The sequence below is a fragment of the Eretmochelys imbricata genome, chromosome 3, assembly GCF_965152235.1.
Source record: "Eretmochelys imbricata isolate rEreImb1 chromosome 3, rEreImb1.hap1, whole genome shotgun sequence".
NCBI classification, from domain to species: Eukaryota; Metazoa; Chordata; order Testudines; family Cheloniidae; genus Eretmochelys; species Eretmochelys imbricata.
Window position 1 is genome coordinate 125,731,068 of NC_135574.1, and position 15,409 is coordinate 125,746,476.

The 15,409-nt window shown below is 42.6% G+C and overlaps 1 protein-coding gene across 1 annotated transcript in view; it reads right to left on the reverse strand.

The window, feature by feature from the left end:
* Positions 1-15,125, reverse strand: part of LOC144262406 (uncharacterized) — a 38,656-nt gene extending 23,531 nt beyond the window's left edge. The window contains exon 1 of the mRNA XM_077812166.1: positions 15,036-15,125. Within this exon, the coding sequence (XP_077668292.1) occupies positions 15,036-15,125 (90 nt within the window). The remainder of the gene's footprint in view (positions 1-15,035) is intronic.
* Positions 15,126-15,409: the final 284 nt, after the last annotated feature.

The window sequence follows — 15,409 nt, forward strand, 5'->3', positions numbered from 1 at the left end:
TCAGTTGACAAGTCTCAAAAACAGAAACCTTGCAAAAAAGATTTTCTCAAAATGTTCTGTTTTCAAAATTTTCAAACAGAAAAGTTTTTTTTCCTTTCTTCTTTTCTTTTTCTCTCTTTTTTCATTGCCAGCTTTGACTGATCGAAGTAGTTACTCAGTGAGATAAAAAAAAATCAACACTTTTTGTTTTGGAAATATTTTTATTTTGAAATTTTAAAAATTGCTTTAGAACATTCCAATTTCAAATCTAAAAAAACCTCTTCAATTCTATGGATTTTTTTTTAAATCAGTCCATTTTGAAAACCAATGGAATGAAAACACTTTAGAAGTGTTCATGATTTCCCATTCTTCCTCCATTTTTAAGTCAGCTCTGGCCAAGGGAATGGGCTAAGAATAATAAGGAAGCTCCAGACATAAAACTGGTAATATGACAGCCGCTGTAAAATCAATGGACACTAAATTGGAAATCCTAGTTGCACTGATTGGCAGAATTAAACAAATGTGTGGAAGAATTTAAAGGGAAAATATAGGAGGTGGAAATTAAATCGCAAGTCCACAAAACAGTGGGCAAAGGGTACACCTATGTGTCAAAAAACCCAACTCATATCCTGCAGCAGCGAAGCTCAGAGCCCATGTCAACTGAATCAGGCTCATGAGTCTCACTATTGGGCTAAAAACAGCAGTGTAGATGTTTGGGTTCAAGCTGGAGCGCGGGCTCTGAAATCTGGTGTGTGGGGAGGGCCTCAGAGCCCCAGTTTTGGCCCGAGCAGGAACATTTACACAGCTGTTTTTAGTCTGTAGTGTAAGCATGAGTCAGTTGTTATGGGCTCTGAGACTCACTTCTGCAGGTTTTTTGTTTTGCTTTTGCAGTACAGATAGACCCAAAAAGCAAGGACTTTTCAGACACACTGAGAAAATTAGATCTTACTCCATGCTCATGATTCTCCACCCTGTTTTCTCACTGTCAGCCTGAATGATGCTGATCCTCTACATAAGAGTGTAGTTAAATACGTGAAAAATAAAAGCGACAAGATAGATTTCCTCTTTGGAGCTTCAGCTCCCATTCTGCTGTCATCACTTGTGAAACGTGGCTTGATTTTGCCTTTTCATAAAGGCAAAGTCCAAACTGTAATGTTGTTTGCATTTTGTACACATCACATACTATTTTTTAAAAACGGATCTATTGGACAGCCACTGATTATTATGAGTAGTATTTATTCACTGTTTATGGTAATGCTAATCGTTTTCCAGACATTCAAGAAGGGAATGTCACTGTTCCAAGATCACAATCTAAGGATGGACAGACAGGGTGACAAAGGGAATGGGCCCAAACAGGGATTTTCATACAAGTCAACGTGATTCATTGTAACCCACTGCAACAGGAGTGGAATTTTAAATCTCTCCAGAACTGTGGACAGGGCTCTGTGGATGAATTCAGGGAAGTTGTACAATGCCACATGGACAAAGGCAAAAAGGCATTTGTGGGAGAAGCTAACAAATGGGTGAGAACACTGGCAGAGCAAGGTAATCCAAAGTCCAACAATGAAGGATACATAAAGAGGAGAAAAGTTATGTAGAGCTTTGAAGATGGTGACAAAAATCACTTAAATCTGATGTGACAGCAGATGAGGAACCAGTGGAGGAATTTTTCCCAAGATGGTAGTGACATGATCAAATCAACACACAAGGGAGATTTTAGCAGCTGTATTTTGTATGGACTGAAGAAAGAAAATGCGTGTTATCTGGGGGACCAGAGAGGACGGTGTTGCAGAACTCAAGGTGAGACATAACGAGAAATTTGGCTGAGAGGATGGAAAGAAAAGATGAATTTCAGACACAGTCTCATCCAAACATCTGTTTACTGGAAAATAATGTATAATGCAGGACTGGAAAGAACAAACTAAGCACTACTTCTCTCCATAGGCAGAAATAATTGGTACACCTGCCTTTTTGGATCTAATTTATGTGTCTCTCCTTTTAGAGCACCTAACATGCGACATACCATATATTTAATCAGACGTCATTAGAACTGGAAAATGTAACTTGAGGGTTTGGAGGAACAGGGAAGCACCATCCTTGAATGAAGCCCATCCCTATGCTAGAGCTTGCACAAAGGCTATGCACCAATGAGGTTAAGTGATAAATAGGCCTTAGGCTTTCCCTCTGGACAGGGCTGGACTTCCTCCTTTGCATTTTATGTACATACAAATAATGTGCAGGTGAAGTCATAAAACTTGACTTAAATGGTTTGGAGACATCTGAATTGAAAAAACAAACAAACACCTAAAATGGTGAATTTCTGGTGATGATTCAGTAAGAATAAAAAGCATAAGAAAAACAATTGCCAGTTCTGGGGCAGGAGGGAGAGAGGCTGGAGATATACTGAACTGCAGTGTATGTTCCTTTTTACAGCAAAAGTCACAGCTCCAGAGAAAACAAAGCAACCTGCTGACCTATGAGCACAAAGGGCCACAATTTATCCCTCGTGTGACTCCACTGAAGCTAATGAACTCCTGTCGGGGAGGAATTGGCCTTTATCCCCAACGCTTTATCCCCAACACTCCACCTTGGCTTGACGAACTAACTAGCAAGCTGAGAAATTCAACTGAAAGGATGCAACAACGGCCAGGGTTTTCTCACCTACCTTAGGAAATATTTGCTCACTTTCTTCTTGGGCCTGCATGTGTTTACTTGGATGATGAGCTGGAAGTTGGCAGGACACTGATCCTGGTGGAGAAGCTGAGCTCTGTAAGATAGCAAAAGCAAAGTCAAGAACAGTAGGTCTTCATAGCTAGGCACTTACTTTTCATGCCCAGTTGGTTACTTCATTGTGGATTTGTGTATTCATCATTTCTGTGCCATTTTGAAATGTGCCTTAAAAAGAGCAGTGCTGATTTAGAGGTCTTTATTTGCTCCTTATTCAGGCAAAACCCCATCTGGCTTGAAAGAGTCAAGAGTACTGAAAAGGACTACTCAATAGCCCTACCATGATATTTTATATTTTGGGAATCGCTTCGGATTTGAGATACACCAGCATAAAACACAGAGTAATGGCACTGATTTCAGTGGACTTGTTCTGGATTAACTCTGGTATAATGGACAGCACAATCTGTCCTAAATTAACACAATTAGGCTACGTCGATGCTACGAGCTTGGGGTGTATTTCCCCTTCTCGTGAACACAGTGTCGCTGCAGTAGCATGCGTAGTAGCAGCAGAAGAATGGCTGAACAGTGCCAAGTAAATGCTCACCTGAAACCAGTGAGTATTTACTTGGCACAACTCACTGTACCTTTGCTGCCACTATCTGTGCTACGGCAGGTATGCTGCTATTTATACTCGCACTAGCTCGATGAGAGCTGGATGAGTATGCGCACACGAGCAAGGGAATCACACCCCTAGCTCATAGTGTATATAGCCTTACTTAAATATACAAAAAACTACCCACTATTTGGGAAATGACACGGATTCTTTATCAGTACTTTCATTTTTGTCATAAAGGTGGACAAGTAATACATGATAATAATCAATGAAATCTGGTTCAGGAGCTAAGAGCCAGAATGAAACACCAAGATTCCTTGGACCCACATGTTCAAAGCGGAGTCTGGTCAACTCAGTCTTTCATACTTCCCAAGTGGATACATTAAGTACCATGCAATTAATGCGCAGAGAACTTAAAAACTAAAATTCTATTTGTTCTAGGTGAACATTAAAGATACAAAAAAATGTCATGGTAAGAGTAGGTGTTTTTCCCCAGTGTCATTAGCGACAATTTCCTTCACCTGTTCCGCTCATGGTTGTGCAGTTGGTTGCCACCTTCAACTCCCAAAAATAAATGAATTTTATCAGTGCTGTCTCAGATTTCCAGAACTTCTTGTTTTGGCTGAGCTCAGCCGAAACAAGAACATTCCGGAAATCTCAGACAGCATTGTTATAATTCAGCTACTTTTGAGGTACAAAAGTGCATAAAAATGAGAAAGATAGCAAGAGTGAACCTCAAGCACAAAAAAGGTTTAGTTTGGATCAGAGAATATTGAGTTTTGTGCAAACCAGTTTGCCAACCCCTCCCTTATCTGAAATACCTTAATGTAAAGAATTAAAGGATAGGAATACAATTAATGTCAGTCAACATGGAAAATTAGGTCTTAGCAAACAAAATTGAATTCATTCTTTGAGGAGATTACAAGCTTAGTTGATATAAGTATCTGAGTAGATGTACTTAGACTTCTGTAAGGCATTTCATTTAGCATCGCACACCATTCAGATTAAAAAACAGCACTATACAGTATCCATACAGCACATCTTAAATGGATCAAGAACAGTCTAACTGACAGATCTCAAACAGTAGTCATCAATGGGGAAGCATAATCAAACAGAGGTGTTTCTCGCGGGGTTCTACAAGGACTGGTTCTAGGTCTAATGCTATTCAACATTTTCATTGGTGATCTAGAAGTAAATATAAAAACTACTGCTGATAACATTGCAGATAACACAAAGATTGGCAAAGTGGCGAGTAATGAGGATGACGGGGAGGTCATACACAGCAAATACAGCCAAATGCAAAGTTATACATCTAGGAGCAAGGAATGAAGTCCAGACCTATAGAATGAGGGACTGTATCCTGGAATGCAGTGGCTCTGAAAAGAATTTAGGGGTCACAGTAAAAAAACAACTCAACATGAGCTCCCAGGACAACACTGTGTCAACAAGGGCCAGTGCAATCCTTGGATGTATAAACAGGGGTGCAGTGAGTACGGAGGTTATTTTACCTCTGTATATGGCATTGCAGAGACAGATGCTGGAATGCTGTGTACAGTTCTGGTGTCCACATTTCAAAAAGGATGTTGAAAAATTGGAGAGGGTGCAGAAAAGAGCCACAAAAATTATTTCAGGATGGAAGAAAATGAAAAGTATCTTAGTGAGATACTTACAGAGCTCAATTTGTTTAGTTTATCAAAAGAAGAACAAGAAGTCACTTGATTACAGTGTATAAGGACTCTCATAGGGAGAAAATACTAGATACTAAAAAGAAAAGGAGTACTTGTGGCACCGTAGAGACTAACAATTTTATCTGAGCATAAGCTTTTGTGAGCTACAGCTCACTTCATCGAATGCATAAATTTGTTAGTCTCTAAGGTGCCACAAGGACTCCTTTTCTTTTTGCGAATACAGACTAACACGGCTGCTACTCTGGAACTAGGTACTAAAAGACTCTTTAATCTAGTGGAGAAAGTCATTACAAAGAACCAATGGCTGGTAGCTGAAGCCAGACAAATTCCAGCTGGAAATAAGGCACACATTATTGGCTATGAGGGTGATTAACCATTGGAACAAACTAGCAAGGGAAGCGGTGGATTCTCCCTTCCTTGATGTCCTTAGTTCAAGACCGGGTGCCTTTCTGAAGATTGGCTAACCCCTAACAAAAGTTATTGGGCTCAATACAGGGGTAACAAAGTGAAATGTAATGGCCTGTGATATACATGAGATCAGACTAGATGATCTACTGGTCCCTTCAGGCCTTAAACCATGAAGCTATGACTAAAGAATGAGGTACTAGGGAGAGAACACTTTATGAACTTTTAAGAGAGTCTTCTATGACAAGCAGGGTTAGGAATTATATTGTTACTAATTTTGTAAAGTAAATTCACAGTTCTAGGTTCTCTCTTCGAATTCTTCAAGTCACAAGATTACTGTCCTGACTTCTATCTACAGATAAAACAACTACAAACATCCTTACTACAGCAGGCAGTTTAAGCACAAGGCCAGCTGAACAAAGAGAGAGTGCAGTGTATTAGTCTCCCTGACTTAGTACCAGATGTTAGCCATCTATTTTACTCTGCAAACAATAAACTGCTTTCTGTCCTCAGAAGCCCACCACCTCATGCAAACAGAGCTGAAACAAAAGTGGGGATGTATTTACATTGGCTCCAAAAGTATGTACACCCAGTAGTTCTGTGTCAAATTAATGTTTTATATTCATGGTCAACTGTGAGATTTACATTACATTAAATGTGTATGTTTAGCTTGCCTATATAAAGTTCAAGAATAGGACAATCTCTGAGTAATGATAATTTCTATAGCCATAGTTTATTATATATAATGGTTTTGCTTTAACTTCATTCTAGTGAGAAAACATTCCTGCCAATATGTAAAATGTGGATAATTTGAGTCAAGAGCATTGATGCCATTTTAAGAGGTACAGCACTGGCTAATGCGGATTATGATGCCACAAACACCTTGCCTAGGAGGCTGGAGAGCTAAGTATCTCATTTTGTTTTACATACAAATATATTTCCATAAATTTGTTCACAATAGAGAGAGAGACTCTTCATGGATGACAGGAAACCTGACAGATCACTCAACTACCCAAAGAGGAAAGTCAAAACAGGCTCATTTTTTCCCTGAAATCACTATTAAAGACTCATACTTTTTAGAGTAATACAGGAAAACAATTAGCAGGATATGTTTCATTGAGAGAGAAGCTGCTCTAAAACCAAACTATTTTAAGGGCCACATCAAAGTAACTATTACATTTGACAGGGGTCAATCCTACAACCAACAAGTCAGGCCAGTGCTGGCCAGTTCTTTGTTGCTCTTCACCTTATACAGTAATTCACAACAGTGCAAAGTTAGTGCAAAGCAAGTATGCTTCACACTGGTGTAAATAACTGCACAAGATGCAGGGAATCATAGATTCTATGCCACCGATCTTCCAATTATTAAAATCATCATCAGACAAGAAGAGAATGCTGCTTGCTTGTGCAAGTGGGTAGTGAGATTCCTCCACCTTGCAGGGAAGATGCCTACAGAAGTGTGAAAACTTTAAAAAGAAAGAAAGCTGAAAACAAACTAAAAGAAAGTTGAATTTATAAGAGAAGAGAAAAGAGGTGGCCAATAATAAACAGGAAAACAGGTTGAACAATGCAGCAATCATACTGTTTAGTCTTCTGGAAAAGAGCAGCCTGGATGAGGTTGGATTTTTATGTTACCTGCTGCACAGTCCTGTGAGTAAACGCAGCTCCTTGCTTTTTGCTTAGGGTCTCTTTCAGGAGAGATTTTTGCACTCAGCAGCCAAAGTGTGTCAGCACTGGAGTGAGCAGTGTTATCGGGTGTTAGCTGCAGCACTCTGATACGTCCTTGAGAACTAGCACATCATTAGTGATACCTTCACAACTGAATGTGTGGGTCTTAGGTCATATGCCAGACAAAGCCAAGGATACCTTTTAGAAAAAGCAATTTCTTATTATAGTCCTTTACATGCCCCTTTGGCATTTAATGTCAGCTTTATTGCTGAGATAATCAATGAATGTCTGATCAAGATACTCTGTTACAATGCTGTTTGGCAAAGGAGTACAGTAGAAGTCCCAAATGTTGATCAAATGATATGGGTCAATACACTGAAAGTAAATTGGAAAGGGGAATCCATTTTGCAGTGTATCTATAATGTCCTCAGTTACAAGGCCTGAGTCTCTGTTAGGGCTTGTCTGCACTGAGTCACAGTGCAGACTGTGGGAATGTGACTATAGTCCTGTTTCAGAGAGGACTATGTTAATGTGAACTAGATACCTTTTAGTTCATGCCAGCAGTGTCCACACAGAGCACTGAGAGCCCAACTGTTTGGTGCTCTTTACAGTTAACATCCTGTAGTCCTCACCATGGGACAGTGTAGACAGGCTTAGCCTGCTCTTTCTGCAGTTATTTCCATCGTTCTGATTTAGTACCAGCTTACACCCACTTTGCATTCACTTTGCACCAGTGCAAATGACAACACAAGGTTCAGGGAGACAAAGAAACAGCCCTAACACACACACACACACACACACACACACTTACTTCCCTTGCAGAAAAAGGCATGTAAATTATAGGTGACTGCAGTATATGTAGCACTTGTTTTAAATATTAGACTTATGTGAGATTATATATTGACTCATATATGCACTAATATTAAAAAGTGACCTCTTTTGTATGTTATACTCCACCCACATATGTAACATTTATAAAAATAAATCATATGGTCTATGTTTACAAAACACGTGTCTTTTCCACATAGTCTGTATTATAGGTAACACATTTTTATAATGGTTCTTACATTCCCAAAATTCACTTTTCAGATCCACTCTCAGAGTTTCCTGCAGAGCTGAGAAATGCTCTTTGACATGTATGAGGCAGAATGTTATCACCAGGCAGCCAGTTTCAGATGGAACAGTGAGAGATCACACTAATAAAAGACTTGTCAACACAAATCATTGCAATTCTTCTAGATCCCTTCCTAGTTTCTGCTGGTTGAGTACCTGTCCCAGTTAAACAGCCTTGAACATGCTGCAGACTGCTACTAAACTGAGGCCTCGTCTACACTACGGGATTAGGTCGAATTTAGTCGGGTTAGGTCGATTTTAAAATGAATGCGTCCACACAACCAACCCCGTTCCATCGACTTAAAGGGCTCTTAAAATCGACTACTGTACTCCTCCCTGGCGAGGGGAGTAGCACTAAAATCGACCTTGCTGGGTCGAATTTGGGGTAGTGCGGACGCAAATCAACTGTATTGGCCTCCGGGAGCTATCCCAGAGTGCTCCATTGTGACCGCTCTGTACAGCACTTTGAACTCCGATGAACTAGCCAGGTACACAGGAAAAGCCCCGGGAACTTTTGAACTTCATTTCCTGTTTGGTCCATGTGGCAAACTCAGCAGCTCAGGTGACCATGCAGTTACCCCAGAATCGCAAACGAGCTCCAGCATGGACCAAAAGGGAGACACTAGTTCTGATTGCTGTATGGGGAGAAGCATCTGTGCAGGCAGAACTCCGATCAAAAAGAAGAAATGCAAATATGTTTGCCAAAATCTCACAGGGCATATTGGAGAGAGGCTACAATAGGGACACACAGCAGTGCCACGTGAAAATTAAGGAGCTGAGGCAAGCCTACCAAAAGACAAAGGAGGCAAACGGTCACTCTGGGTCAGAGCCCCATACATGCCGCTTCTACGATCAGCGACATGGCATTCTAGGAGGGGACCCTACCACTACCCCACTACTGTCTGTGGACACCTGCAAGGGGGGTGTCTCACGCAACAGGGAGGAGGATTTTGTGGATGAGAAAGAGGAGGAGGAGGAGAATGCGCAGCAGGCAAGCAGTGAATCCGTTCTCCTTGGCAGCCAGGACCTTTTCATCACCTTGGAGCCAATACCCTCCCAAGGCAGGATCCCAAACCCTGAAGCTGGAGAAGGCACTTCTGGTGAGTGCACATTTGTAACTACAGTACAGGGTTTAAAAGCAATAGTGTTTAATATTTGATTTGCCCTGAAGAATTGGGATGCATTTGCGGCCAGTACAGCTACTGGAAGAAAGTCTGTTCACATGTCTGGGGATGGAGCGGGAATCCTCCAGGGACATCTCCATGAAGCTCTCCTAGAGGTACTCTGAAAGTATTCTGGAATCATTGCAACACAAAGCATGGCAGCGAATGGTCCTGGGTTTTGGTCGCATTCAAGCAACATTCGGTCTATATCTTTCTGTGTTAGCCTCAGGAGAGTGATATCATTCATGGTCACTTGGTTGAAATAGGGGAATTTTTGTAAGGGAACAGTAAAAGGATCCCATTCATGCTGGGCTGTTTGTGCTTGGATAAAAAGGATCATCCCAGAGAATAGCCATGCGGTGGGGTGGGAGGTGGTGTGTGCTGCACATCCACCCAAAAACTGCAGCCCCTCCTTTTAAATGTGAAACCCAACCCATTGCTTGCTATGGGAAAGGATGGTGCTGCAGTCTGAAACCATTCTCACATGTTATGCATAAGAAGCCAACCCCACTTACCCTTTGCCTTACCATGGCTCCATGGAAATCGCATTCCAGCCGTGTGTGATGTGTCACCATACTGGCAGGCACTCAATATAAAAGGCAAAATGCGACCTTGTACCTAAAGCACATGTGCCGTCTGCTGTGAATTGATTGATTCATTATGAAAGGGGCAAGGCTCTGGGCACCCAGCCACTCCAGAGGATGGCCCAAGCAACAGGAAGGCTGTCATTCAAACAGTTTGATTTGTAGTGTGACTACAATAAGCAAAGTGGCCTTGTCCTTCCCTCCTCCCCACCCCACCTGGGCTACCTTGTCAGTTATCTCCCTTTTTTTAAAAAAAAATTAATAAAGAAAGAATGCATGGTTTCAAAACTATAGTTACTTTATTTTGAAGGTGGGAGGATGGTTGGCTTACAGGGCATTAAAATCAACAAAGGGGGTGGGTTTGCATAAAGGAGAAATACACACAACTGTCACGCCGAAGCCTGGCCAGTCATGAAACTGGTTTTCAAAGCCTCTCTGATGCACAGCATGCCTTGCTGTCCTCTCTAATTGCCATGGTGTCTGGCTGCTCAAAATCGGATGCCAGGCGATTTGCCTCAACCTCCCACTCCGCCATAAATGTCTCCCCCTTACTCTCACAGATATTATGGAGCACACAGCAAGCAGCAATAACAATGGGAATGTTGGTTGTGCTGAGGTCTGACCTAGTCAGCAAACAGCGCCAGCGAGCTTTTAAACGTCCAAAGGCACATTCTACCACGATTCTGCACTTGCTCAGCCTATAGTTGAATTGCTCCTTACTACTGTCCAGGCTGCCTGTGTATGGCTTCATGAGCCATGGGAGCAAGGGGTAGGCTGGGTCCCCAAGGATAACTATTGGCATTTCAACATCCCCAGTGGTAATTTTCTGGTCTGAGAAGTAAGTCTCTTCTTGCAGCTGCTCGAACAGCCCGGAGTTCCTAAAGATGCGAGCGTCATGTACCTTTCCCGGCCATCCCACGTTGATGTTGGTGAAACGTCCCTTGTGATCCATGAGTGCTTGCAGCACCATTGCGGTTTACATACTGGCTGCCAAGGTGGTTCAATGTCAAGATGGGGATATGCGTTCCGTCTATTGCCCCACCACAGTTAGGGAAACCCATTGCAGGAAAGCCATCCACTATGACTGCACATTTCCCAGAGTCACTGCCCTTGATAACAGAACATCAATGATTGCACTAGCTACTTGGATCACAGCAGCCCCCACAGTAGATTTGCCCATTCCAAATTGATTCCTGACTGACCGGTAGCAGTCAGGCGTAGCAAGCTTCCACAGGACTATCGCCACTCGCTTCTCAACTGTCAGGGCACCTCTCATCTTGGTATTCCTGCACTTCAGGACAGGGGAAAGCAACTCACAGAGTTCCAGGAAAGTGGCCTTACACATGCAAAAGTTTCGCAGCCACTGTGAATCATCCCATACCTGCAACACTATGTGGTCCCACCAGTCTGTGCTTGTTTGCCAGGCCCAGAATCAGTGTTCCACTGTATCAACCAGCCCCACTGCCACCATGATGTCCCAATTGCCAGAGCCCATGCTTTCATGAATGTCTGTGTCCATGTTCTCATCAAAATCGTCCTCATGCTGGTGTCTCTTAGCTGGTTCTGCATATGCTCCAGGATAATGCGCGAGGTGTTTACAATGCTCACAACAGTAGCGGTGAGCTGAGCGGGCTCCATGCTTGCCCTGGTATGGCATCTGCAGGAGAGCAGAGTTGCAGCAGAAGTGGTGGATGATGATGGATGTCATGAGAATAGATATTTATACAGAATGACGAGAGGACCTGTGAGACGGATTCATAGCATCAGGAGAGCAGAGCTGCAGTGGAAGTAGTGGATGATGACAGTTAGCAGTCGTATTGCACCATCTGCTGACAGCAGCATCCAGGACACAACAGCAGTGGTGACAGTTAGCTGAGCTGAGCGGGCTCCATGCTTGCCGTGGTATGGCGTCTGCATGGAAAAAAGGCGCGAAACGATTGTCTGCTGTTGCTTTCACAGAGGACGGGGTGACTGATGACATATACCCAAAACCATCTGCGGCAATGTTTTTGCCCCATCAGGTATTGGGAGCTTAACCCAGAATTCCAATAGGTGGCGGAGACTGCGGGAACTGTGGGATAGCTACCCACAGTGCACCGCTCCGTAAGTCGATGCTAGCCACGGTAGTGAGGACGCACTCCGCCGACTTAATGCGCTTAGTGTGGACATAGGCAATCGACTGTATAAATTCGATTTCTAAAAATTGACTTCTATAAAATCGACCTAATTTCGTAGTGTAGACATACCCTAAGTTAGAAACTCACTGACAACTGTGTCAACTGCCTTTGTCAGCTACTGTTAGTGCATAAATAATCCCATGTTTTCACAAGTACGAATGAATATTCTAACCTTCCTTTTCAATACTAGGTTGTCTTAAGTACCACAGTAAATCTCCCCCACCCCCGGGTCACCTATCTACGCTCCTAGGCTATGTCTATGCTACAAAATTATGTCAACCTACTTATGTCAGCATACAGCCATTGTATCACTTGTGTGTGTGTATGCTTTGCTCCTTGTGTTGGCAGTGTGCATCCTCACTAGAAGCACTTGTATCAATTGTATTGTCACTGTGGAGCATTAACAGTCAACATAAGCAACACAGTGTCTACACTGACACTGTGTCAACCTAATTACATTGGCTGTGACTCTTACCACACTATGTCTACACTACAGACTTTACAGCGGCACAGTGTTATCACTACCGCTGTGCCGCTGTAAGGTCTCCCGTGTAGCCGCTCTTTGCTGGCGGGAGAGAGCTCTCCTGCCAGCATAATTAAACCACCCCCAATAAGCGGCATTAGCTATGTCAGCAGGAGAGCCTCTCCTGCTGACATAGAGCTGTCCATATCAGCCCTTTTGCCGGAGAAACTTATGTCGGTCAGGCAGGTGTTATTTTCACATCCCTGACTCACAAAAGTTTTACCGACAAAAGGGGTAGTGTAGACAAAGCCTAAATAGATGTAGAGAGCCACTTACATCAGCAAGAGCCAAATTTAAGGGAAGACAATTTCACAGCTAGGTCGACGCAAGGCAGCTTATGTTGATCTAACTGTGTAGTGTAGACCATGCTTCAGAAATATGCTAACAGGGGTCTCATCTTCCCCAAGCTTGCATTTAAGATATCAGGCATCTCTGCATGGAATCCATGACATTGGCAACATCAGGTCTTGTCTACACATGGAGTTATCCCTGATTAACTATTTCTAGTTAACTTCATATGTGGACATTCTTATTTCAGAATAAGACCATCCACACATGGAATTAACCAGGAATAGTTACTCAGGGATAACTCCATGTGTAGGTGCATTAGCGTGCACCAGCAGGGTGTAAATTCTAGCCTGCAACAGCACGTTGTGTTAATTAATCTGTGTGGACACCAGCTGGTGCACACTAAAAGTTCCCTAGTGTGCATTAATGTAGTATTGTTTGAAGTGGGACTACGTTAATGCACACAAAGGAACTTTTAGAGCATGCTAGTATGTCCACATGGGCCAGTTAGTGCATAGCATACTGGTGCAGGCTAGAAATTGCACCCCACTGGTGCACGCTAATGCATCGTGTAGCTATGCCTCAAGATACTCTCTCACACACTGTATCTGAGTCTCCCCTGGAGAAACAGTTTATGCTGAAGCTAAGTCATGGGACTGCCTATTCAATGAGGTTCTGACAAAAACCTGATCACAAAAGTATCCAATATACAATCGTTTTTTTAAAAGTTCTTTCAAAATTGGCACGTCTGTCCTCCTGCTGCTGGTGCTGCTCCACCCACCACACATTCACATTTACTTTCAAATCTCAGTATATAATATTTCATTTGTCTGTCAACAGTATCATTTGAGAAAGGTCAAAATAAGCTTCTCTTGACTTTCAGCCACTTTAAAACAAATAAAATGGCCTCTCCAAAGAGAACAGATACATTAGTACACTGGGAAACAGAAGAATGCAATTTTACTAATAACTATGTAATAGCAAAGCATATGGACAGTCCTTGCAGGCCAGGTGCTAGTGAGTCTCTCTTTAGTCAAAGCAACACAACCACATACCCTCTCTCACAAGCCCCATACAAGTGCCAGATCATTGTCCCCTAGGGGCTCCAAGGGCACGCACTCTGGCACATATGCCTGCTCCGTGCAATCAATTCAGCTGTACCTGTTGCCCTTTATAAACCATGGTTCATCCCCGACCCAATTATAATGTCAATGATGTCCCAACTCCAAAAAATGGCTCCTTCAAATTTTTATTTCACTATTTCTGGATACGTCCAAATGCATGTGTAATATGTAACATAGCATCAACCCCTTCACTTCCTGGGAGTGATATATGAGGTCTGGCAGATGTATTTTTGTTGATCAGACTTTTTATTAGTGTGCTCTTGTACACCTAGCTATATTTGCAATTTTACTGAGCATATCTGATCACATTAACTCCTAGTGTAACGCCAATTAAGACAATGGAGTTAAACCAGGGATGAATTAGGTCTAATGGCCTGTGTATTTGGGGAGATTATGGACACGGGGACACTGAATGAACCACTGTCTGTACTAGTTCCAACTTGCTAGCTTAGCCTTGTGCTCTGACCCACTCCTTTTCAGAACGGTCTATAATACAAACGCATGATTATTAGGGGGCTCTCTCACAGAGTTCCATAAAAATCATTTCTGGAAAAGAGCGTGTGTCCTTTTCTCCTGTTCCAAAGTGCCCCATCCCTGCAGTGCTGCACATCAATTGGCTGCTGCAACCATCTCTGTAGCGAGGGGCATTTCAGTGGTGCTCTCAGGTGAGTCTCAGAGTATGTCACTTCAGGATGAAAGGCATTATATTTATACACACACACACACACACACACACGTAAGACAATACAATTTGGGGAAAGGAACTTAATGCAGCCTAACACAGTAGAAGGAGAGAGCTTTATTTTTTTCAATTACAGTGATTACAGAACACCCACGCTCATATGTACTCGTGTAGCACACAAGCACACTAGTATCTGCCAACCTCAAAAAATTGAAATTGGTTGTCTCTCCAACTGTCTCTCCATCCTTCTAATTCCCTCCATCCTTAATATCCTTGAATGAGTTGTTTACAATCACTGCCTTAACTTCCTGTCCTCTAACTCACACCTTGCTCCCCTCCAACTTGGCTTCCTTCCTCTTACCTCACTGAACCAGCTCTCACCAGCATCTCGCTTCTTTTCCTGCCCACAACTCATCAGGATTTCTTTTGCTTTGTCCTCCTTCTTGACCATTCTGCACTCTGAAACACAGCTGTCACTTTCTCCTCCATGACATCCATCCTACCATGACTTTCATAGTCCTGTCCTTCTTTGGCTCTCCTCCTATTTCTCTGACTCTTTCAGTGTTTCCTCTGGTGGTTTCTCCTCCTCCTTCCCTCTCTCCTGTCAATGGGGGATCCAGAACTCTATTTTATACTTGGAGGACCTCTTCTGCTCACACTGATTCAATTACTATCTTTTGGTCAATGACTCACAAATCTACATGTCCATACTTGACCTATCTTTCTTAGTTTCAT